This window comes from Somniosus microcephalus, chromosome 10, assembly GCF_052327205.1.
Source record: "Somniosus microcephalus isolate GS21.2 chromosome 10, FLI_Smic_1.0, whole genome shotgun sequence".
Classification (NCBI taxonomy): Eukaryota; Metazoa; Chordata; class Chondrichthyes; order Squaliformes; family Somniosidae; genus Somniosus; species Somniosus microcephalus.
Genome location: NC_140996.1, coordinates 206,828,827 through 206,854,959, shown reverse-complemented (window position 1 = coordinate 206,854,959; position 26,133 = coordinate 206,828,827). Strand labels below are relative to the sequence as shown.

Genomic DNA, 26,133 nt, shown 5'->3' with positions numbered 1-26,133 from the left:
CTCTGAACTTTTATGCAAGCGGCTCCTTCCAAGCCGCTGCTGGGGACATAGCGAACATCTCCCAGTTCGCCACGCATCGCTGCATCCGGCAGGTCACCGATGCACTTTTCGCGAGGAGACACCAATTCATCTCCTTCCCCATGACCCTAGAGAGGCAGGAGCAGCGTGCAGTTGGATTTGGCAGGATCGCGGACTTCCCCATGGTGCAGGGCGCCATTGACTGCACGCATGTGGCTATGCGGGCACCTATCGACAATGCCGAGGATTACCGCAACCGGAAGGGCTACCATTCCCTCAATGTACAGCTGGTGTGTGACCACAGGCAGCGCATCCTAGCTGTCAATGCCCGCTTTCCAGGAAGCAGCCACGATGCATTTATCCTGCGCCAGACTACTGTAGCTGACATGTTCGAGGCACAGCCTCCACCAAGGGGATGGCTTATTGGGGACAAGGGCTACCCTTTGTGTACATGGCTCATGACCCCGCTCCGCGCGCCCAGGACCCCAGCGGAGGAGGCATACAACGAAAGCCATCAAGCCACAAGGAACATCATAGAGCAAACAATTGGCGTCCTCAAGCAACGGTTCCGCTGCCTGGATCGTTCCGGCGGATCTCTACAGTATTCGCCGGATAGAGTCTCCCAGTTCGTCGTCGTGTCCTGCATGCTGCACAACCTGGCTATCCGCAGGACTCAGGCACTGCCACCTGACGTTGCACCACCACCTCAGGAGGACGAGCAGGAGGACCATGAGGAGGAGGAGGAGGAGGAGTACCAGCCCAGGAGGGAGCCACAAGGTCCAAGGGCCGTCCGCCGGCGGCTTATTGAACGACACTTCTAGGCCCCCTGTCAGGGAATGGCCTGTGGCAATGAACGCACCTGAATGCAGCCGCTCCGCAAGCCCTCAGCCGGTTAACGCAACAACCACTTGAAACATGACACCTGGACATGCTGAATAAATAAAAAGCTTTATTTTACAAACTCAGGGCCCTTCCCACATGAAACAGAAAAACAGACGAGACCCCCAAAAAACAGTCAAAAACATCTGTCACTCCCACAACCTGGGGAGGAATAACAAAACTTGCCCATCCAATTGGCCTTCATCATCGGCCTTACAAAAATAAGCCCCCCCCTCCACAACACAAACACCCCCATAAAAACAAAAAATGCCTTCATCTTCGGCCTTACCAAAATAAGCCCCCCCCCAGAACACAAACACCCCCATATAAAAAAAACCGCTATCACCACACTCTACTGGGTGTGCCGAGAGGGCGAGTCCTTATGCAGGCTTCTCCAGCCCCTGCCCGACCTGCTGCTCCGCCTCAACCTGGGCCCTGTGGGTGTGGCAAGGCTGGGGGAAGGCTCATGAGGGCCACAATGCGTGACGGCAGATGCCCTTGGGGGTCGGCCTAGACGAGGCCTGGCCCGGGAGGGGCCGGCTGCTGACTGCTGCAGCTGGCCAGCATCAGTCTCAGCAGCAGCTCGTCGCACCTTGGCTGGGGGAGTGGCAGTGTCGGCTGCACCAATGGGGGCAAGCTGGCTGATGCCAGGCGCGCGCTGTTCGCCAGAGACACTGGCACTCGGCCGGGCTGGCAGTGCAGCAAGCGCACCAATCTGGTGGAGGCCAGACCGCTGTGCTGCAGCAGGGCGGCGGGTGCCCTGGCGATGCCTCCGCGCCACAGCGAGTGTGGCAGAAGTGAGTGCCCGAACTGCCCTGGTATGTGCCCGCATTAGATCTGCCAGTGTCTGGACGGCACCACTCATGGACTCGCAACCTGCGCTGCCGCGAGTTGCTGGACACCCCTGTCCTGCGCTGCCGCGAGTTGCTGGACACCCCTGTCCTGCGCTGCCGCGAGTTGCTGGACACCCCTGTCGTGTGCTGCCGCGAGTTGCTCGACCCCCCTGGCCTGTGATTCCCCGAAAGCGACCACACTATGAGCCAGGGACTCAATGGCCTGAGGCAACTGTCCCACAACCCCCATGAACTCCTTGTGGCGCCGCTCCGACGCCGCGGACATCTCATCAAGGAGGCGCACCTCCTGGGCGAGGACCGTCTCCGGACTGGAGGGCGGACTCTCCCTCTGGGGAGAAGGCCGCCGAGCTGCCCGACCCTTCCCGCGTGCCTCGACCCCACTGGGCCCAGGAACTGCCCTCCCCTGCAACACTTCCCCCCTCTGGGGAGAAGGCCGCCGTGCTGCCCGACCCTTCCCGCGTGCCTCGACCCCACTGGGCCCAGGAGCTACACCCCCCTGCAACACTTCCCCCTGCCTCTCCTCCAGGCCAGACGTCTCCCCTCCATTGCCATCCCCTGGCGCGGATGAGGGTCCCCCCGATGTGCCGCCTTCCTCCTGGTCCTCGTCGTCCTCCTCCTCCAAGGGCCTGGCACTCTGAGCTTCAGGGACCACCTCCTCCTCACCAGCTGAAAGCAGGAAGACACAAGAGTAGCTTTAGAGTGAGGACAGGGCGTCAGCGAGGGTGGCATGAGTGGTGGCATTATGCGCATTGGTCGGACAGTAGGAAAGGATGTAGATCTGAAGCGCAAGGGCAACGAGAGAGGTCCAACCGGTCATGTCCTTACCAGTGGGTCCCAGTACAGGGTCCGCATCTCCAATGGCAACAGGGCCAGTCACCCGGCCACGCATGAGTCGAGCCACGCTCTCCTCCAGCTCACTGAGCGCCTGGTACTGGGGACGGCCTCCCCCGGTGGCAGACTGGCTCCTCAAATTCTGCGCCAGCTTGGCCTGCAAGAGAAAGGACGGCCTCTAAGTACAGTGTGGCGCCCTGTTGCTGTGTGCACTGCCTCCCATGGTCGAATAGCTTGGCCAGTGTGGTGCCCTGTTGCTGTGTGCACTGCCTCCCATGGTCGAATAGCTTGGCCAGTGTGGTGCCCTGTTGCTGTGTGCACTGCCTCCCATGGTCGAATAGCTTGGCCAGTGTGGTGCCCTGTTGCTGTGTGCACTGCCTCCCATGGTCGAATAGCTTGGCCAGTGTGTTAAGTGCAGAAAGTGCTATTGATGATCATGCCAGTGCCATAGCTGCGGGAGGAGGGCTGGCCATTAGGCCTTTGAGGTCCCTTTGCCCATAATGTGAGGTGCACATGCAAGGATGAGGAGGACACTGGAAAGGGTACTCACCTTCACCATCCGAGTGAGGTCGTTGTACTTCTTGCGGCATTGGTCCGCACTCCTGGGGACATCGCTGGTGGATGACACCCTGTGGGCGATTTTCTTCCAGGCTCTCCTGTACTGCCTCCTGGGAGCCTTCTTGCCACTGTCCGGGCACAAGATCTCTCTTTTCTTTTCCACACCATTAACCAGCACCCTCAAAGCATGCTGGGAGAAGCGCTGCGCTCGTTCACGGGCCTTCTCCATGGCTTCAGGCGCTATTTGGGTCCACCAGCAGTGTTGAGGCCTAGCTGCAGGGCTCCACTATGCAGGGCGTGGCAGCAGTCAAAGTCGACCCTTCCCCCTTTAAGAGCTGGCCGGCGTCAGGGTGTCTGCTGTCAATCAAAACATGACCGCACCTGCGCTGCGCCCGGCCTCGGCGTTATCAGTCCGCATCGCCGGCTTAGCGCCTGAAGATAGCAGTGCAACGCCAGTTTCAGCGCTCGCCCAAACTCTTGGCCAAATCTACTGAATTTCGGCGAAGTGGCCTACACTTTCCGGCGGGCGCTAACTTTAGCGACTGCCCGACTTTACCGCCCCAAAAGTGGCCAGACTGAATTTCTAGGCCAATATACCCACCATATTGGTTTGCACTTGATCCTGTTTACCAGAGATACGTGAATCTCAACAAAAATTCACAGTGGCAGAAGGTGGGTCATGGTGTTCCACAAGGATCAGTGCTGGGACCACTGTTGTTCACAACTTATATTAATGATTTAGACTTTGGAATCAAAAACACAATTTCTAAATTTGCAGATGACACCAAATTGGGGGGCGTAGTTAACTCCGAGGAGGACTGCAACAAATTACAGCAAGACGTTAATAAACTTGCAGAATGGGCAGACACAATCCAGTTCCTAGTTGGCATGGGCTTACAGCACAAAATTGTCCTTTAGACATGTTACATTTCTATATTGCACCTGGGGGTGAGGGGGGGGGGTGACTAGAACACACAGCCTTCTGACATAGAGGTGAGAATGCTACTAACTAAGCCACAGCTGACACTTACCCAGGAGTCTTATTACCGTGTCTTTTTCAGTGCTCAGAAAACCTCTGCTGCACTGAGGCCCTGCTGAATATAATGATTAATTTAGCTTGATGTGCAAATGTATTATTCTTCAACCACATGGAAAGCTACAAGCTAGAAATCTTGGTAGAAAATATATACAAAAAGCAAGACTTTCGCTGTGGATCTAAAGTCATTTCCTAACAGTGAATTATATCTTCACACAAATTGTAGTGAAACAAATTATAGTCAGAAACTTGAGCTGCTGCTGACCTGTCGTAGTTCTCCCCACCTGTGGCGAAGCCCAGTGACAAGGCACTGATTCTAACAACCCACATGCAGGTTAACATGCCAGCTGGCTTTCTCATTAAATGTTGGCTACAGCTGAGAGGGAGACGCATAACACATTCTGCCACAACTCAATCTGCCACGGCGCTGCCTGCTAGCATTGGCTCTGTTTCCGCCTGACATAGGCACCCATCTGATACTGTCACTCAGGCCAGTTATAAGATATCCAGGTTATTTACAAGGTGCTGCGACTGGTCAAATATATTTGACGTTTAAATTTGTTTCAGAGTTTTAAAGCAAAATCAATTCTAGGAAGAATTTCCTGCATGGTATTACTGAAGAGAATGTTAACCACCACTTGTACACAGGTATTTGACCCACTACTAGCAGGAACAGGCAGCTATCAGCAGGCTTAAGATTGGGACCTAATGATGCTGGAAGCAGGACCGAGTTTGCAAAAATTCATAATAATTGGTGATTGGGATATTAAACCGTGACAATAACTGTCCAAATGATGGAAATGCTCCACCATGCTAAGATTCACAATCTTCAAAATATTTGCATTCTCATATAGTTTACTTTTCACAGGAAAAACCTCTGGAAGCAACCCTGCAGGGAACTCACGACGCTTTTATCTCATTAGATCCCATCCAAAATGCCTCAGCCCTGTTACTGTCCAGTCATGATTGGCCATTGACATTTCACCAATTTTAACAAGGCTTTTTTCTTTCCAATCCAAGGACCACCAGGCCCCAGGTGAGCACGCATTTTAAACATTGTTCTTGGGCTGTGGCCAACACTAGCAAAGCCGTGTTTATTGTTCACCCTTAGTTACGTTGAGGTGGTGGTGGGCCTTCCTACTGAACCATTATACTCCCTGTTGTGATGGTGCACCCAACAGTGTTAGGTATAGACTAGACTCAAACTGGTTACAACACGGAAGGCCATTTGGCCCATCGAGCCTGTGCCGGCTCTCTAGTCCCACTCCCCTGCCCTTTCCCCGTAGCCCTGCAAACTTTTTTTCTTCAGGTACTTATCCAACTCCCTTTTGAAAGCCGTGATTGAGTCTGCCTCCACCACCCATTCAGGCAGTGCATTCCAGATTCTAACCACTCGCTGAGCAAAAAAGCTTTTCCTCGTGTCGCCTTTGGTTCTTCTGCCAATCACCTTAAATCTGTGTCCTCTGGTTTTCGAACCTTCCACCAATGCGAACAGTTTTTCTCTATCTACTCTGTCCAGAGCCCTCATGATTTTGAACACCTCTATCAAATCTCCTCTCAATCTTTTCTGCTCCAAAGAGAACCCCAGCTTAAGAACATAAGAACATAAGAAATAGGACCATTCGGCACTTCGAGCCTGTTCCGCCATTCAATGAGATCATTGCTGATCTTCTGCCTCAACTCCATTCACCGGCCCTATCGCCATATCCCCTGATGCCCTTACTAGTCAGAAATCTATCGACTTCTGTTTTGAATATACCCAATGACTGAGCCTCCACAGCCCTCTGGCATAGAGAATTCCAAAGATTCACCACCCTCTGCGTGAAGAAATTTTGTCTCATCTCAGTCCTGAATGGCCTACCCTTTATCCTGAGGCTGTGGCCCCTGGTTCTAGACTCCCCAGCCAAGGGAAACATTCTCCCAGCATCCACCCTATCAAGCTCTGTAATAATTTTGTATGCTTCAATGAGATCCTCTCTCATTCTTCTGAATTCAAAAAAATACTGGTCTAGTTTACTCAATCTCTTCTCATACGACAGTCCCGCCATCCCAGGAATCAATCTCGTGAACCTGTGTTGCACTCCCTCTATGGCAAGTATATCCTTCCTTAGGTAAGGAGATCAAAATTGTACACAGTACTCTAGGTGTGGTCTCACCAAGGCCCCATATAATTGGAGTAAGACTTCTTTACTCCTATACTCAAATCCTCTTGTAATGAAGGCCAGCATACCGTTTGCCTTCCTAATGGCTTGCTGCACCTGCACATTCACTTTCAGTGAATCATGTACAAGGACACCCAGGTCCCTTTGAGCATCTGCATTCCCCAATCTTTCACCATTTAGAAAATACTCTGCCTTTCTGTTTTTTCTACCAAAGTGGATAACTTCACATTTATCCACATTATATTCCATCTGCCATGTTCTCGCCCACTCACTGAGCCTGTCGAGATCCCCTTGAAGCCTCTTCACATCCTCTTCGCAACTGACACTGCCACTTAGCTTTGTATCATCAGCAAATTTGGAAATGTTACTGTAATGAAATCTGTTTGTCTTGATCCTGTATTCGTTTTGCACTCATGTATATTACCCTCCCCCACTGTGTATAGTTTCACTTCCTCTTTCCCGACTAACCTGGGAGGTTCCAGGTCTTGGCTCCGCCCCTGACTTCTCTTACATAAAGATCCCAGGATCTGTAAGACTCATTCCTGTGAACCAGTCGGCGTGTTGAGATGTTAGCTCTGATCTTAGTGATTAAAAGCCAACTTGTTTAAGTCTATAACCTAGTTTTGTGGTTATTGAAGGCCCATCAATTTTAATCACTAAAGAATACTAGGATGGATCGACTCCTAAAACCAGAGCGTCTGGACTTGGATCCACATTCTGCTGAAGCATCAAATCAATTTGGACACTGGCTCAAATGCTTCGAACTCTTCGCGGGGGCCTCATCCGCTAGCGAGGTAGATAAACTGAGTCTACTGACTACTCGCGTAAGTCATCGGATTTATTCGTTCATCCGGGACGCCACCTCTTACACGGAGGCCATCACTATCCTGAAGGCCCAATACCAGAGGCCGGTAAACGAAGTGTACGCCAGACATCTGCTGGCTACACGCAGGCAGCGACCAGAGGAATCAATGGACGATTTCTTACAGGGCCTAAAGGACCTGGTCCGGGACTGTAACTGCAAGGCTGTGACGGCCAACGCGTACTCTGATGAATTGGTCCGCGATTCCTTCATCACGGGCCTCAAATCGAATTATATCCGGCAGAGACTGCTGGAGAAGGAGGTCCTGGACTTAAAAAAGGTAATGGCCACTGCGCGATCGCTGGACGTGGCCCAGAAAAATTCTGACTCTTATTCTTCCGGCCATGCGGCCCTCACCGCCTCGTGCGCGCCGAGGGGGCCGCCATCTTGGAATCAGCCATCTTCCCCATCCAGGTCTCAGACCAGCTCTACGCCGCCGGGGTCCCCACACAGAAGTTCACCCAGGAGTCCTACTACAGCGGCAATGTCTCGAGGCCCGAAATGCCACTTCTGCGGCCAGGCCAAGCACCCCAGACAACGATGCCCAGCGAAGGACGCTACATGCTTCAAATGTAAGAAAAAGGGGCATTTTAGCAAAGTCTGCCGGGGAATCCGATTTCCAACTCCGTCACCGCCTCGTGCGTGCCGTGCGGGCCGCCATCTTGGGATCCGCCATCTTTTCCCGACTCAACGGCCGCCCAGGGTCCAACAGTGGCTTCGATCACGGTGGATCAATCCAGGCCACACCCGTTGACAAAATCCATGATGGACATACAGGTAAACGGGAATTTAACGAAATGTTTAATTGACTGTGGGAGTACCGAGAGTTTTATCCACCCTAGCCTGGTACGGCGGCACTCATTAACGGTAACCCCTACACGGAGCAGAATTGCTATGGCTGCTAAGCCCCACACTTCGGACATTTTGGGCTACTGTGTGGTAACACTGACTGTAAAAGGCACGGACTACAAGGATTTTAAACTCCTCGTGATGCCAGAACTCTGTGTTAATGTAATCTTGGGCCTGGACTTCCAGTGCCACCACGAAAGTGTCACGCTAGCATATGGCGGGTCCCAGCCGCCACTCACAGTCTGTGGCCTATCAACCTTAAAAATCAGCCCACCCTCATTATTCGCTAATCTCGCTCCGAACTGTAGGCCCATAGCGACCAAAAGTAGACGGTACAGTCTGGAAGACAGACACTTTATCAAGGCGGAAGTGGACAGACTCCTGCGGGAAGGCATTATTGAATGCAGTACCAGCCCGTGGCATGCCCAAGTAGTCATAGTTAAAAATAGCGAAAAGAAATGGATGGTAATTGACTACAGCCAGACTGTTAATATTTATACCCAGCTGGACGCCTACCCTTTACCCCGCATATCAGAAATGGTCAACCAGATTGCGCAATACCGAGTCTTCTCGACTATCGACCTCAAATCTGCGTATCACCAGCTCCCCATTAGAACAGAGGACCGCCCATAAACCGCCTTCGAGGCGAACGGGCGCCTCTACCATTTTCTCAGAGTGCCCTTCGGAGTAACAAATGGGGTCTCGGTCTTCCAACGTGAGATGGACCGCATGGTTGACGAGAATAAACTACAAGCTACCTACCCCTATCTGGACAATGTCACTATCTGCGGGCACAACCAGCAAGACCACGATCTAAATCTTGCGAATTTTTAAAAACTGCCCTAAAGCTGAATCTAACCTACAACGAAGACAAATGTGTCTTCAACACAACCCGTCTCTGTATCCTCGGCTGTGTGGTGGAAGATGGGGTAATTGGACCGGACCCTGACCGATTACGCCCCCTAAAGGAACTGCCCCTGCCACACAATCCCAAAGCTTTAAAAAGGTGCCTGGGATTTTTTTCGTATTATGTCCAATGGGTGCCCAATTACTCTGATAAGGCCCGACCCCTCATTAAATCGACGTCCTTCCCACTATCAGCTGAAGCTCGGGAGGCTTTCACCAGTATTAAACAGGACATTGAAAGGGCTGCAGTGTGTGCAGTGGATGAATGCATTCCCTTTCAAGTCGAAAGCGATGCGTCAGACTTTGCCTTAGCTGCGACCCTCAATCAGGCTGGGAGACCTGTGGCCTTCTTCTCCCGAACCCTTCAGGGACCTGAAATCAGGCACTCTTCTGTCGAGAAGGAGGCACAGGCTATAGTGGCGGCAGTGCGGCACTGGAGACACTACCTAGCCGGCAAACGTTTCACCCTGCTCACCGACCAGCGGTCGGTGGCTTTCATGTTTAATAACAAAGGGGGAAAATCAAGAATGACAAAATACTCAGGTGGAGGATCGAACTATCCACGTTCGACTATGATATTATGTACAGGCCAGGAGCCCTTAATGAACCCCCAGACGCCCTATCGCGGGGAATGCGTGCCAGCATTCATACGGACAAATTACAGGGTCTCCACAACGACTTCTATCACCCAGGGGTCACCCGACTATACCATTTTATAAAGTCCCGCAATCTGCCCCACTCCATCGAGGAGGTCAGGGCAATGACCAGAGCCTGCCGCATCTGTGCGGAATGCAAGCCTCGTTTCTACAGGCCTGACCGTGCACACCTTATCAAAGCCACACGGCCATTCGAGCGCCTAAGTCTGGACTTCAAGGGACCCCTTCCCTCTGCTGACCGTAACGTATACTTCCTCAATATCATTGATGAATATTCCCGCTTCCCCTTCGCCATTCCCTGCCCAGACATGACCAGTGCCACGGTCATCAAGTGTCTCTGTAATCTATTCTGCATGTTTGGCATGCCGAACTACATACACAGCGATAGCGGGACGTCATTCATGAGTGACGAGCTGCACCAGTTCTTGCTCTCGAAGGGGATAGCCACTAGCAGAACCACTAGCTACAACCCCCGGGGTAATGGGCAAGTGGAAAGGGAGAATGCTACTGTTTGGAAGGCTGTCATGTTAGCCTTAAAGTCAAAAGGCCTTCCGACTTCCCGCTGGCAGGAAGTCCTCCCAGACGTGCTCCACTCCATAAGGTCTCTGTTATGTACTGCCACTAACGCTACCCCTCACGAAAAGATGTTAGTTTTCCCCCGGAAATCCACCTCGGGCATATCTCTACCCGCGTGGCTGACGTCTCCGGGGACAGTACTATTGCAGAAGCACGTGAGAGGCCATAAAACTGATCCCCTTGTGGAAAAGGTACAGCTCCTCCATGCAAACCCTCAGTACGCCTATATCGAATACTCTGACGGGCGAGAGGACACTGTTTCCATAAAAGACCTCGCTCCCTCGGGGAGCGGAGAGAATGATGGGAGACTACCCGATGAAGACCTACACTACAAAGAGACAGGACGCCCAGAGGTATCAATACCCAACTTTTACCTGGAGGACACTGCAGATAACCTGGAAGACACTGCGGAGGCCCGGACAGCGGAGGAACCAGAATCCACTCCCCTAGAGGCACCCCAACCGGCTTTGCGCCGATCACTGAGAACTGCAAAACCTCCTGACAGACTCACTTATACCAACTTTTAAGAAACATCACCCCGATGGACTAAATCTATAGAAGGGGTGAATGTAATGAAATCTGTTTGTCTTGATCCTGTATTCGTTTTGCACTCATGTATATTACCCTCCCCCACTGTGTATAGTTTCACTTCCTCTTTCCTGACTAACCTGGGAGGTTCCAGGTCTTGGCTCTTGGCTCCGCCCCTGACTTCTCTTACATAAAGATCCCAGGATCTGTATGACTCATTCCTGTGAACCAGTCAGCGTGTTGAGATGTTAGCTCTGATCTTAGTGATTAAAAGCCAACTTGTTTAAGTCTATAACTTCTAGTTTTGTGGTTATTGAAGGCCCATCAGTTACATTTAATCCCCTTATCCAAATCATTGATATAGATTGTGAATAGCTGGGGCCCAAGCACCGATCCTTTCGGTACCCCACTAGTCACAGCCTGCCATCCTGAAAAAGACCCGTTTATCCCTACTCTTTGTTTTCTGCCTGTTAACCAATTCTCAATCCATGCTAGTATATTACCCCCAATTCCATGTGCCCTAACTTTGTTCACCAGCCTCTTGCATGGGACCTTATCGAAGGCCTTCTGAAAATCCAAATACACCACATCTACCGGTTCCCCTATGTCTACTCCACTAGTTACATCCTCAGAGAACTCCAATAGGTTTGCCAAACAGGATTTCCCTTTCATAAATCCATATTGACTCTGCCCAATCTTACTATTAGTTTCTAAGTGCCCAGTTATTGCATCCTTTATAATAGATTCCAGCATTTTCCCAACTACTGATGTGAGGCTAACAGGTCTGTAGTTCTCCGTTTTCTCTCTCCCTCCATTCTTAAATAGCGGGGTTACATTTGCTATCCTCCAATCTGCAGGAACCGTTCCAGAATCTATGGAATTTTGGAAGATGACAACCAATGCGTCCACTATCCCAATGGCCACCTCTTTCAAAGCCCTAGGATGTAGGTCATCTGGTCCTTGGGATTTATCAACTTTTAGTCCCATTAATTTTGCTAGTACTGTTTTTTTACAAATAATAATTTCTTTAAATTCCTCATTCTCACCACACCCTTGGTTTTCTCGTATTTCTGGGAGGTTTTTTGTATCTTCCTCCGTGAAGACAAAAACAAAGTATTTATTTAATTTCTCTGCCATTTCCTCATTTCCCATTATAAATTCTCCCATCTCTGACTGTAAAGGACCTACATATACCTTTGCCAGTCTTTTCCTTTTCACATACCTATAGAATCATACCCATAGAAGCTTTTACAATCCGTTTTTATATTTTTCGCTAGTTTGTGCTGATATTCCATTTTCCCTTTCTTTATCAATTTCTTGGTCCCCCTTTGCTGATTTCTAAAAAGATCCCAATCCTCAGCTGACCACTTTTTCTGGCAACTTTATAAGCTTCCTCCTTTGACTTAATACTAGCTTTAATTTCTTTTGTTAGCCATGGTTGGATCACTTTCCCTTTTGGGTTTTTAATGCCCTCGAAGAATATGTTTGTTGCAAATTATGCATTATTTCCTTGAATGTCAGCCATTGTATGTCCACCTTCATACCTTTTAGTGTAGTCTCCCAATCTACCATGGCCAACTTGTCCCTCATACCCTTGTAGATTGTTTAGATTGATGACCTTAGTTTCAGATTGGACTACATCACTCTCAAACTTAATGTAAAATTCAATCATATTATGGTCACTTGCCCCTAAAGGCCCCTTTATGACAAGATTATTGATTAGCCCTTTCTCATTACACAGTACCAGATCCAGAATAGCCTGTTCCCTGGTTGGTTCCTCCACATACTGATCCAGGAATCCATCTCGCATGCATTCCAAGAATTCGTCCTCCACACCATTAGTGGTAATTTGATTTGCCCAGTCAATATGTAGATTAAGTCCCCCATGATTACCGTATTGCCCTTGATACATGCACTTCTAATTTCTTGATTGATACTGTGCCCTACATTACTACTACTGTTTGGTGGCCTATACATAACTCCCACCAATGTTTTCCGCCCTTTGCTGTTTCTTAGCTCCACCCAAACTGATTCCAGTTCTACAGCACGATCTGCTGAGCCAAGATCTTTTATCTCTACCGTACCGATCTCATCCCTTATTAACAGCGCTACGCCACCTCCTTTTCCTTTTTGTCTGTCCTTCCTAAATGTTGAGTACCCTGGAACATTCAGTTCCCAGCTTTGGTTACCCTGCAACCATGTCTCTGTAATGGCAATTACATCATACCCATTTACTTCTATTTGTGCCATTGTTGCGAATGCTACGTGCATTTAGATAAAGTGCCTTCAACTTTGCCTGTTTAATATTTTTCTGCATTTTGACCCTCTTTACTCTTGGCCTTTGTTTCTGCTCCCTACTAGTTTTGCTGACTACATTTCTAACTTGCACTTCCAGCTTTGTTTCTCTCCAGTCTGGGCCCACACTTAGGTTCCCAGCCCCCTGACAAACTAGTTTAAATCCTTCCCAACAGCACTAGCAAACCCCCCTGCGAGGATATTGGTCCCGGTTCTGCTTCTCCAGTCTATCCACGTAACTGAAGTCCCTCATCCCTGGAATCATTCTCGTAAATGTTTTCTGCACCCTCTTTAAGGCCTTCACATCCTTCCTAAAGTGCGGTGCCCAGAATTGGACACAATACTCCAGATGAGGCCAAACCAGTGTTTTATAAATGTTCATCATAATTTCCACACTTTTGTACTCTATACCTCTATTCATGAAGCCAAGGATCCCGTATGCTTTTTTAACCGCTTTCTCAACCTGCCCTGCCACCTTCAACGATTTGTACACATATACCCCTAGGTCTCTCTGTTCGTGCATCCTGTTTAGGATTGTACCCTTTAGTTTATATTGCCTCTCTTCATTCTTTCTACCAAAATGTATCACTTCACACTTTTCTGCATTAATTTCATCTGCCACATGTCCACCCATTCCACCAGCCTGTCTATGTCCTCTTGAAGTCTATCACTATCCTTCTAACTGTTAACTATACTTCCAAGTTTTGTGTCATCTGCAAATTTTGGAATTGTGCCCTGTAAACCCACATCCAAGTCATTAATATATATCAAGAAAAGCAGTGGTTCTAGAACTGACTCCTGGGGAACACCACTGTATACCTCCCTCCAGTAGGGAATTACGGAATTCTGATCCAGTGACAATGAGGGAACAGTGCTATATGTTCAAGTCAGGATGGTGTGCGGTTTGAAGAGGAACTTTCTTGCAGTTTACTTACCCATTCAGATCCCAAGCAGTTGCGACTATTTGTGATGTTAACCTACAGGGTTTTGCAAGCCGATGAGGTGTCTGCCTAAAGCAGCTTGATAAATGTATACAAATCGGGATTCTATTACGTCAATTGGACCCCAATGCAATTTTAACCGGAGCCTGAGCGGGGAAACCGTTGTGGCTTTCCCACTAGGCAGAAGCCAGTTTGCAGCTGGCCGGAAGGCAGAAAAGACCCTTCTGGCAAGTCTAAAATTTTCCATTGTGGGGCCAGGAGGTGCAGGAGTGCCCCTCCAAGACCTACAATTAAAATCGTGGCCTCACCTGCCCTGGACTCCCCTAACTTGCCTCCCACCAGACCCTCCCAAAACCTCATTCCCACCACCTACTTGGAATCCATAGGGGGTGGCCAAGGGCCATCCGATCTTTGCCTGCCGGAAGCCGCTCTGCGCTCGCTACTTGCCCGTTCAGGGCAGGAAGTAGGCCAGCAGCATTTAAGTGAAGCCCGGCGGTCAATATTGCCATGACCTCCTGCTGCCTCTGCTGGACGGGAAATCAACTCGCCGGAGTGATTTCTTGCCAGAAACCCGCTCCAAATTAAATCCACCTCGATGGGGCTAATTTTAACCCCCAAGGTGGGTCATGGGGGGAGGCAAGTGTGGGGTTAAAAGTTTTGAAATGGGCAACTCGACCACAACCCAACATGACCCCAATCCGCCCACTTCCGGTTTTAACAGAGGTGGCAGCGGGCCAGGAGGTGGGTCGGTCACTAAAATATTTCAAGGGGGCTGCGTGCCTCCAATTTAACTTAACTTTTAGTTTTAACGCCTGCAAGCCAGGTTTCCCGGGAGCTGAAGGGAGGCGTGAAGGGCTGGATCCATCAGATATGTGCCTTTACCGCACTGCTTGTGGGCCAGGAGGAGCAGGAGTGCTTCCCCCCACCCGGGCCACCAAGCTTATGTCCAGGCGATTGGAGCCCCCATGATCGGCCAACCCGCCACCCAACCCCATGTCCGACTGGCCTCTGATCCGCTCCCCGGCTGCCATCCCGCCCGACAGCTGGTCAGACTTTCAATCTGGCCGGCTGCAGTCGGGAAACCCGTTGAAATTTTTTTTTTAACAGGTCCTGCCGTTAAATTCAGCAGGACCTGCGGGAAACCCTTAGCTCCGGGTTTCCAGGTTGCAAATCCCTGCCCCCACCCTACTTCCTTCCCGCCTTGCAGTTATTATTGGCGCCAGTCTTGAGATCTCTATTTTTGTTTCTAGCAGAATAATGGAATATATACCACATGTCAATATTACTGTGCATATTACAGATGCAAGGATTCATAAGTTCAACTAAAATGACTAACACTACACTCAGGGTCTGATGAGAGACTTGGGATAATTTGGATGGCTGTGGTCTGTACACGAGTAACATTATTGAACAGAAATCTGAAGAGAGCACTGCTGTGTTATTGACCCTTTGCGCTGCTGGACAGCTGGAATAATTACAGCCCTGAAATTAAACTGCGCGTACGAACCTACAAACAGTTCAAGCTTTTTTGTTTTAAATGCCGCGCTCTGCCATTTTAAGAAATAGTAAAGCCCGTTTATTTTAAACGGCTAACTCTCCACTAAAGTAGAATTAGAGAGGAATGGAGAGGAATTTTAGATGGATGCACCAAGCTTTCGTATGCTGGTAACCCGCTGAGTAACTTCAGGGCATAGCATTGTGCTGAAAGAGAACAAAACATGAAATAGTGCACACTGTATAATTATTTCCTGTATATCTCTGCAGACTCCAGTTCATTAGTATTCCATACTAATAGCAGTCTGTTTACTTAAAAGCCATTGACCTGATTTTAATGTCACAATACCAGTGTAATTTAAATGAATTAAATAGACAAATTAATAGTGCATTTGACAGTGAAATTGTAAAACTGCTGCAGAGCTTTCACAAAATGATAATTAATGAGAAAAAAACATGAGACTAGTGAAGTTCACTGAAGAGCTGGACCAGTGGATGAGCAATTATAATACTAACTTCCTTGACAGATGGTTCGTTGCCTGAGCTCTTGAGCACCCCATCACTTTAAATTTGCCAACCACCGCAGGCTTACGTGCTAATTGATTCCTATCATATCTGTCCAACACACAATGGATAGTGGCTAGCAAGCCACTCAGTTGTATCAACGAATAAATTCCCTACCTAACGGGATTGCTAGGAGCACCTTCACCCCACGGACTGCAGCGGTTTAAGAAGTCCCATTACCACCTTCTCAGGGCCATATCCCGAGAATAAGTTAAAAGAAAGATGGGCTGAGGCAATGGGGAAACAGGTGATTTTACAGAGATGAAAGTAGACATTCTTTGAGGATATGGGGTCGAAAGCACAGCTTGGGGTCAAATAGGACACCGAGGTTGTGAACAGTGGGCTTCATCCTGAAACTGTGGCCAAGGCAGTGCATGGAATCTGTGGTGAGGGAACAGAATTTGTGGCGGTGGGGGGTAAAGACAATGCTTTGGTCTTCCCATTGTTTAATTGGAGGAAATTGCGGCTCATCCAGGACTAGATGTCTGACAAGCAGGCTGACAACAGAGGCAGTGGAGGAGTTGAGAGAGGTGGTGGAGAGATAAAAACAGAAAATGCTGAAGATACTCAGCAGGCCAGGCAGCATCTGTGGAGAGAGAAACAGAGTTAACGTTTCAGGTCTGGGACCCTTTGTCAAAACATCTGACAAAAGGTCATCGACCTGAAACGTTAATGCTGTTTCTCTCTCCACAGATGCTGCCTGGCCTGCTGAGTATTTCCAGCATTTTCTGTTTTTATTTCAGATTTCCAGCATCCACAGTATTTCATTTTTGTATGTGTGGTGGAGAGTACTCTGGGTGTCATCAGTGAACATGCAGAGCCTGATGCCATGTTTTTAAATGATGTCACCGAAGGGCAGCATGTACACGAGGAATCAGAGGGAGCCATGGATAGATCCTTCGGGGACTCCAGAGGTAATGGTGTGGGGACGGGACGAGAAGCCATTGCTGGAGATGCTCTGGCTATGATTTGATACGGAAGAGTAGAACCAATCCCAGTGAGCTGGACAACAGAGGAGAAGCATTGGAAGTGGATGGTGCGGTTGACCGTGTCAAAGGCTGCAATGAGGTGGAGGAGGAGGAGGAGGGGTAGTGCACAACGCTGACATTCACAGAGAATATCATTTGTGACTTTGATTAGGGCTGTTTCAGTGCAGTAACAGAGGCGAAAACCCGACTGGAGAGATTCAAACATGGAGTTGCGGAAAAGATGAGCACAGATTTGGGAGGCAACGTCACGTTCAAGGACTTTGGAGAGGAAAGGGAGGTTCGAGATGGCCAGAGTTTGAAAGGACAGATGGATTAAGGTAGGTTTGTTTGAGGAAGGGAGTGATGATTGGACATTCAATCCCCAAAACACTGGTAAAAATCCCAGAATACCATGTAATAAAATGCAATTGTGTGCTTCATGGCATAACAATTCCCACCAGTCCTTCACTACTCACTGACTACACATCTAAAGCCAGTAATGATGCCTACATGGGAATCAAACAACATTTTGCACCACATGAATGAGCATGTGGGGGTCTGAACAACCCAATCCAATCTGCTTCAATCTCTAGGCAGATTAAATCAAATACAATACAGATTTTAAAAATGGAGAGTTTCTAGCAGTCGTCACCATCACCTTAATCAGACCATCTCAAAAATAATAGCTCAGCAGCCTTCTAATATTTTTTGGTAGTCTGGGGCTACTGGGCCACTTCAAATTTCAACTTCTAATGTAAGATTACTGAATGATCATCTTATTATTTTAATAATCGAAACATTTCAGATAATTTTGCATTTTTATTTAAAAAATGACTGAATAATTAGTAAGTCATTCAAGTGAAAGTTGGATAAAGCAAAGCTTTTTTCTCTCATTGACTCTTACCTATAAACACATTTTCTGCAATTTCCCTTTACATAGCTCAGGCGCTTTGCTGTTGTGCTTGCTACCATGTACCATTCAAATCACTTATACCTCTAAGGACTAGACAGAATCATGTCACTTAGATACAGCATGCGCCTCTACCGTTGCCAGCTGGATCCTTTGCTGCTGTTTTCACTGCTTTATTCCCTTCTATTGCCTGTCGTATCAGGGGACCTCATGAAAGGGGGAGATTTGTGAAATTGTCATACACTTAACCTGCGAATTATGTTTAGTATTAACTTACCTACATAGTCTCTACTCTACAGGGTTGATTTGAATGGGAAGTGGGATCTGTGCATGGGGAGGCCGGGATCTGTGCATAGGGGCGAATGGCAAGCTCACATGCCGGCACCGGCTGAGGTGAAGAGAGATTTTAGCTCCCGGGCCTCATTTCCGCAATGTTGATTGGACTCTCACCCAATCCTGGTGGGAATCACTGCCTGGCCAGCAGGCGGGAGTGTAAATCTGGGTGGTACGAGGTCGACACCGGGGATCCGCCGGAATGGTGGCCAGAAGTCCTGGGCCTCTTTTTGTTCTTGATCCAAGCTCCTGGCAGGTTTGGTCTGGCAGGGGAGCCACTACTGCTCCCCTGCTCAGGCCTCAGGTACATATTGCAGTCGAGCCGCGGTGACATAAGAACATAAGAAATAGGAGCTGGAATAGGCCACTTGGCCTCTCGAGCCTGCTCCGTCATTCAATAAGATCATGGCTGATCCCTGCCCGCTCCCGATAACACTTCACTCCCTTAGCTTGCAAAAATCTGTCTATCTCCACCTTAAATGTATTTAATGACCCAGCCTCCACGGCTCTCTGGGGCAGAGAATTCCACAGATTTACGACCCTCTGAGAGAAGAAATTCCTCCTCATCTCAGTTCTAAAAGGGCAACCCCTTATTCTAGTTCTAGCAACCCCGAGTTCTAGATTTCCCCACGAGGGGAAACACCCTCTCTGCATCTACCTTGTCGAGCCCCCTCTGTATCTTATATGTTTCAATAAGATCACCTCTCATTCATCTAAATTCCAATGAGTATAGGCCATCATCAGAACCAGATCATGCTTCAGGTGGGTGTCCTCGCTGCTTGTAATTGAAGTTGGCTAGATCGGGGCGGAAAGGTGGTGGGTCAGTCCCCCGCTCTGTTTTAACTGCCCTCTGCTCAGTTTCCACTGCGTGTGGGGGTTAAAATTCCCATCTATGAATCTACCTTTTTCAGCAGACAGAGTCAGTAGTAGCTGCTGACTAATAAATAGTGAATTAAAAAAATCGAATTAAACCTCTCAACCACAGGCTCTTTTGTGGTAATAGAGACTAAAGCACCAAGGATTTTACAGCCTAAATGCTTTTATTTTTCAATAGTACTTTAAAACTTTGAATCAAAATAATTACTAAGAATTGTTTCCAAGTTAGTTGCAAATTAGCAGTACCTATATCCTGAGATAGGATTGGAAGGATTCCTCTAAATAGTGTAGCTGATCATAAAGGATACTGTTCAAAGGTAATCATACATCGCAATCAAAGTTTTAGATAGTTAGGCCAGAATTTTGCCGGTCCTCAGAGTGCGGGATTGGAGGCGGGACCGCTGTCAAAATGGCAAAGGTTGACAGCAGGCAGGAAACTCACTGTCAACCCACCTCCAATCAATCTTCCCAAGTGTCGGGTCCCCGATTTGCGCATGGACCTGACACCTAGCGGTGGGACGAGGATTATAGCCACTTACCTGGCTGTTAACAGGTACTTGATAGTAGTTAACAGGCTCTTTTTCAATTTTGCCACTTCTTCCTCGGGTTCCCCGACGTCTGGACTCCACGCCAGGTAAGTGTGGCGTGTTGTGAGTCTACTGTAATGTTTCTGCATTGATGACAGCTGCAGAAGTGGTGTGAAGGATCCAATGGTGCACTGGTGAGTTTCAGAGGTAAGGAAATGTTGGGAAAATCATTTTTAATGTATTTACACTTTTCTGTAGGTAACAAGTTTTGAATTGGTTGTCTAGTCCCACCTCATTGGGAGCACCTCTCTCACCAGTGACAGATCGCTTTTGTAACCTCACCTGCAGCTGCCATCTGTTCTAGCCTAAGGAGGGAGTCACTGGAGAGCCTGGGTGCAAGAGCTCACCTGTGAACAGTCATTGTCAGTGTTTGCAGCACCTCAATGCTGTCAAACACTGAGAAATGAGCTGTTAAAGAAAAATTGTGCGTGGTCCCTTTAAGAAAACCGGCAGATGACGCATCATCAAATGATGTCATCTGACCGGCTTCCTCTTCATTGGCCGGCAAGCCTGCAGGACGGGCTTAACAAGGTCAATCGACGTAAAATCACGTCTGTGGGCCGGATGCAGTTGGGGGCAGGACTGGAACCCGGAAACCAGCTGACCCGCTCCCAAGCCGCATTCATTTGCAAAATCGCGGCCTTTGTCTTCGTTAACTCATGTGGACTATGAGCAACTGTAAATGGCAGCACTCCCAGTAATTTATATGATAAATGCAGTACCCAGACTAACTAAACCACCCAGGCCAGGCAGGCCTCAGGTTCGATGCCAGGTCTGTATGAGTATTGACTGATCTCCACCAGGATGGCAATAGGGGTGCTACAATTAGCCTCAGTATCTTTGAAGGGATAAAATAGTAGGCAGGATTCCCACTCCTGGTCAAAACTGTTGTGTATGTAATATGTGTGCTACTTTGAACCTATGGACAGGACTGCACTACTTGTAGGGCGTAGTGATACGCAGTACCACTCCTGGCCATAGGGGTATAAATAGTACTGTGGGTACTGATCTCCCCTCAGTTCCCGCCTGTGGGCATGAAGTAAAGACCTACGTGCAGTCCCTACCTCCAACCAGTAAAGACCTGTTTGAGTTATACGTTTAAGTCTTTGTGTTAATTGTTCAATACAATACACATACTTAACACTGGCGACGAGTCAGGTTCTTACCCTGCGGCAGTTGAAGAGAGGTTTCAAACATCACCACCCCACTAGAAGCGACAGGCTTTAGGACTCTGAAGCCTCCATCAGCGACTGAGCACTGGAGTGCAGCAGCCATCCTGACAGCTTCCAGCGACTGACAGAAGTCTTTCTGCAGTTTCCTTGTTCAACCTAGGTGGTGGGGTAAGCCGTGCAGCGTTGGCTGCAAAGACAGGGCTGGGGAAGTTGGAGAAGATAAGGGCGATCGCAATCCCTGATAAGAGCCGCGGTGAAACGCGCGAGCGGGTAAGCCAGAGCCCGGGAGGGAGCGAGCAAGAGCCGCGCGAGCGGGTGAGCCAGAGGCCGGGAGCCGCTTCAAGTGCGGTGCACAGCGCGGGCTATCGATCGCGGCGAAGATAAGGGCCGCACTCGGGGGCTGAAGGGAGACGGCGTCGGGGGACGGGTGAAGACCGCCAAGTGCGGGAAAACCGCCATTTTGTGGGCGGAGGACGACGGCAAGAGCGGGAAGCCGCCATCTTTGATAACAAGTAAACAAAATAAAATCTGAGAAATTGCAAATCTACAATGCCTAAACACGGGAATATTAGCACCTTTGATAGTGACCTCGAAGATTGGGCCATATATGTTGAAAGAGTAAAAAATTATTGTAAGGCCAATAAAATTCGTGACCAAGATAAAGCTCTAACATTATTAAATTTAATGGGTGCGAAGACATACGGGCAATTGAAACACCTGTTATCACCAGATGAACCGGCGGATAAGACGTTCGATGAGATTGTTACTGTCCTGAAAGATCATCTAAACCCCACGCCGCTGATGCTAGCGGAACGATTTAAATTTTATGACAGAAGGCAGCTACAGCATGAAAGCAATGCTGAATATTTGCTGGAATTGCGTAAATTAGCGAAATATTGCCAGTTTGGAACGGGACTGACAGATGCACTACGAGACAAATTTGTGTGTGGTTTATTTAAACAGGATACACAAAAGCGACTGCTCGAGGAGAATGAGCTGACGCTTGAGAAGGCGGTCACTATGGCAGCAGCACACGAAGCCGCAGCGAGAGGCACAGCAGTAATGCAGCTACGGTCACCGGGGCTCAGTGCACACAAATTGGGTGTGAGTTCTGGCAAATGTTATCGTTGTGGAAAGACAATGCATGATCAGAACCAGTGTTGGTTTAAAAACCAAGAATGTAGAACTTGTGGTAGGCTTGGACATATAGCTAGAGTATGCAGGTCAGGGAAGAAGACCAGCAACAAGAAGTCACCGCAAGGAAAATACGCAAAGGTACACAAGGTGACCGAACAGGAGTCCGATTCAGATGCTAGCAGTAATGAACTGGCTAGCTTAAGAGTACTCAACGCTGGTAAGGGTGCAGACCTCCAGACAATTTGGGTCACTCTTCAGATAGAAGGAGTCCAAGTAAAACTGGAATTGGACACTGGATCGGCACTGACGGTCATAAATAAGAAAGATTACGGAAAGTTATTCCAACATATTCCCCTACAGAATACGGGGATTATATTGAAAACATACACAGGGCAAAGAGTGTACCCCATCGGGAAAATAGAGGTTGCAGTGGTCCACAAGGGCGAAGACAGTCAAATAATGGACTTATATGTGATATCTGAAGGAGGTTCTCCACTACTAGGACGGGAGTGGATTAGGAAAATGAATATGGACTGGCATTTCCTACAAACAATAACGAGTGAGAACTCGGTGAAGATAGTCGGCCCAGACTCTGGAACGGATGATGGTAAGCCCAACTCAGGTGCAAAAGACAAAGTTTCAGCACAGAATTCCACTGAGCAACAACAACATAGTTTAACTGTGGCTTCTGAGTCTGGCAAGTCTACTGATGTGCCCATTTCTGAGGGACACCGGGCTCGAACTCAACTCCATTTCAAACTACAACAGCAATTAGAACAAATGCTTTGCCGTTTTGAGCAAGAGTTGAATGCAACGAAAGAGTTCTTTGATATAGAGTTGGAGAATCTGGAAAGACAACAGAAGCAGCTGATGGAGAAAATGGAGCAGGAACACACAAAACGTCTGATGTCAGAGGAGTTAACGGTCAGCCAACTCCTGCATATGCTGAAGGACAGGACTCTGAAATGGGAAAAACTTGAACACGAACTTCAATATTCAAACGAAAGGGGTTCGGAGCTCTCAAAGGTTATTGGAAGAGCTGAGGTGGCAACACAGACTGAGATGACTGCAACAGAGCAGCCCTTGGATGCCAAAAGTACGCTGACTCACGTCAACGTAGAACAACAGACCGCTGAAACAGCTGCTCCGGTAGAGGGATTGAATAGTCCGATCAATCAATCTCCAAAAGAAGTTGAAGTAGTAAAATCTCAAATGAGGTCATTAGTAAACGACTTGCTGAAAGCCCAGAAAAAGCTGGATGAAGAGGTACGCATGAAGAAGTCTCTTCAGGAAAGATGTCTGGACTTGGAACAAAAGCTGGCTAACGCCCAGCTGGGTATGGAGGAAATAGAAGACCCTCTCGCTGGCCTAGATCAGGACGACACCGAATATTACTATGTCCTGTCCTGCCCAACTTGTAACTTCGACTCCCACCATACAGAAATCATGGAGGAGCACCGAAAGTCTACGGAACATCGGGAGAAGGTGGCTCTACTACGGAAAAAGGAGGAAGAGAAGGAGGAACTGCGCATGCAGCTGGCAGCTGACAGTGGAGCCCAGAGAGTCTCCAAGAAGCAGAAAAGGAAAAGTCGAAACAGAAGATGACCCATCTGAACCATTATTACCTCTACCAGATCACACACGTGGTCCCTCCGAACGGAGCCAATTCAGTTCGGAAGTTCAAACTGTTAAATCCATGGAAGGACTATTGAATGAGTCACTCCAGCAACGTGAACCGACTACACCACAGAGATTGAATCTGTGAACTGTTTTCCGCAGAGACTGAATCTGTGATCTGTTTTGACATGAAGTTATCTATGTATCTATGTTATTCTGTTATGTAAACCTGAAGTTATATATGTATATATGTTATTACGTTATGTTAAATGGGGAGATGACTGTAAAGCTAGGAAGGGAGGAATGTTGTGTATGTAATATGTGTGCAACTTTGAACCTATGGACAGGACTGCACTACTTGTAGGGCGTAGTGATACGCAGTACCACTCCTGGCCATAGGGGTATAAATAGTACTGTGGGTACTGATCTCCCCTCAGTTCCCGCCTGTGGGCATGAAGTAAAGACCTACGTGCAGTCCCTACCTCCAACCAGTAAAGACCTGTTTGAGTTATACGTTTAAGTCTTTGTGTTAATTGTTCAATACAATACACATACTTAACAAAAACCTGCTGAAAAATGCGCTGATGTGGATGTGGACTACCTAAGACTTTATTCCCATGTTGTTAATACTTCATGTTTTGATTCGTTTTAAGTCTCACAGAGTCATTACTGGCTTTAGCTGCATGGTCAGTGCGTAGTGAAGGACTGAAGGAACGTGTTATGCCATGTAGCACACAATTATTTACAGCATTTGCTTTGTAAAAGAAAAACAAGCAATGTTTTCAATGACAGTATTTGTGTGGTTTAGGATTGCATATTATAGAAATCTGGTTGACAGAAAAAGCCAGGTTACTCAAGTACACTGGAAAAAAGACATCGCCTACAAATAACTTGTAGGGGCTATGTTAATTAGCACTACTCACATTGTGCGATCTATCATCTGAGCCTCTCTTATGTAACGACTGATGAAGGTATACTGTGTCTTGCTGATTTTAATCAGTCCGCTACGGAATGAATGTTCCTGCAAAAGCAAACCATAACATTGTGATTCAATTACACTAACAACACAACAAACAACATTGTGCTTGAAGATGAATGAAATAATGCACATCTGAATACACCAGTCTTTAAAAATAAGGGCCTAGAAATCAGAGGTGTTAGCGCTGGCCGTTAAAGTAAATAAAAAGGCGGTCACCTCACTTCCACCCACTTCTGGCAGGTCCATGGTGGCTGCCATTTTCAGCAGATCGCCAGCACTGCCGTTGCCTGCGCTCACGGAAGCTATTTTAAATAGCAGGAGTGTGACGCCAGTCGGCGTGGAATGCCAAATTGTCGCACGCTCATCCATTTTGGAGCTCGCCGCTCCTCTTACCGCCCTTTCCAAAGCACGCCCATGCGTGCTGCCGCTGACAGTGCGGAGAGGCGGGAGACAGCGGCGGTGAGCTAGAACCCATACAGTAAACAGCTGCTGGGATAGCTTAACTATGGGTTAAATCTGCTTCCAATGAGGTGCATCAAATCTCCCCCCTGATCAGTCAAACAGTATAGGAGATAAATACTTTTAAAATAAACTGTACTGTACTACAGTTGTAATAATCTCAGGAAAAAAATCAAAGCTGCATTTCGTTAAATTTTATACATTGGGCTTTTCTAGTTTAGGAACTGATAAAATCATATGCAAAGTTTGGAAGTCTGCTTTGAAAAGGCTTGACAACATATTCTCACCAAGAGTTCTTCCAAAGTCTGCTGTTGTAAAAAAATTAATTGAACTCTCTTCTGCACCATTTACACCAGTAAACTCCTGACCAAGAGTTCATGTTCTCTTCTTTTAAACTTATTTCCATTGATGCCTCATGTAACGGTTTAAGGACATCTGTGCCACAGTCCTTATGTGGTGTTTCCAGGAGTCCCTCCAGGTCTGAGCCTGTGCTTTAAGAGCCACTCACCAGGGAGTGAGTGCCCTATGCGATATGCAGGCTAGTGCACTGTCACTGCTAGCTGCAATACGGTGCATCCCCCTCCCACTCCAGCACCATGGTGGAGCAAAAACCACCACGCAGCAACCATCTGGGTGAAAGATCTGTGGAGCTATGGCAGTAAGTGAAGGTGGGAGAACCAGGCAGTCTGGTACCCATTTCTGGACCCCACACAAGAACCAGAGGAATGTCCGCGATAGTAAGAGGGGAACCGTGGACAAACAATGCCTCGTGATGTGCCACAACGCACAATGCTCCAACCCTATAAGGACCATCGGCGGACTCGATATCAAAACCCAGGAGCTGTCACTAAATGCTCCGACACAGCACATTGCCCGAGAACGCCGCACCGATCCTTCCGACGCGACCTTCAGCCTCCTGCTGCGGTTAGCGCCGGAAAGAGCGCGTTGCACAAGAGATTCACCACTTCGCTGATGTAAATTAGCAGGCAGCACCAAAATACCAAAATTCTGCGGGTGGCCATTCAACTTGGCCGGTGCTGTTACCGGCAGGTTTCCGGCCTACTCTAATTTCTAGGCCATGTTTTC

At 48.2% G+C, this 26,133-nt stretch overlaps 1 protein-coding gene across 1 annotated transcript in view; it reads right to left on the bottom strand.

The window, feature by feature from the left end:
* The window catches only part of LOC147112042 (von Willebrand factor A domain-containing protein 3B-like), a 332,584-nt gene that overhangs the window by 152,111 nt on the left and 154,340 nt on the right, over window positions 1-26,133 (bottom strand). The window contains 1 exon segment of the mRNA XM_085999537.1: window positions 24,533-24,630. Within this exon segment, the coding sequence (XP_085855663.1) occupies window positions 24,533-24,630 (98 nt within the window).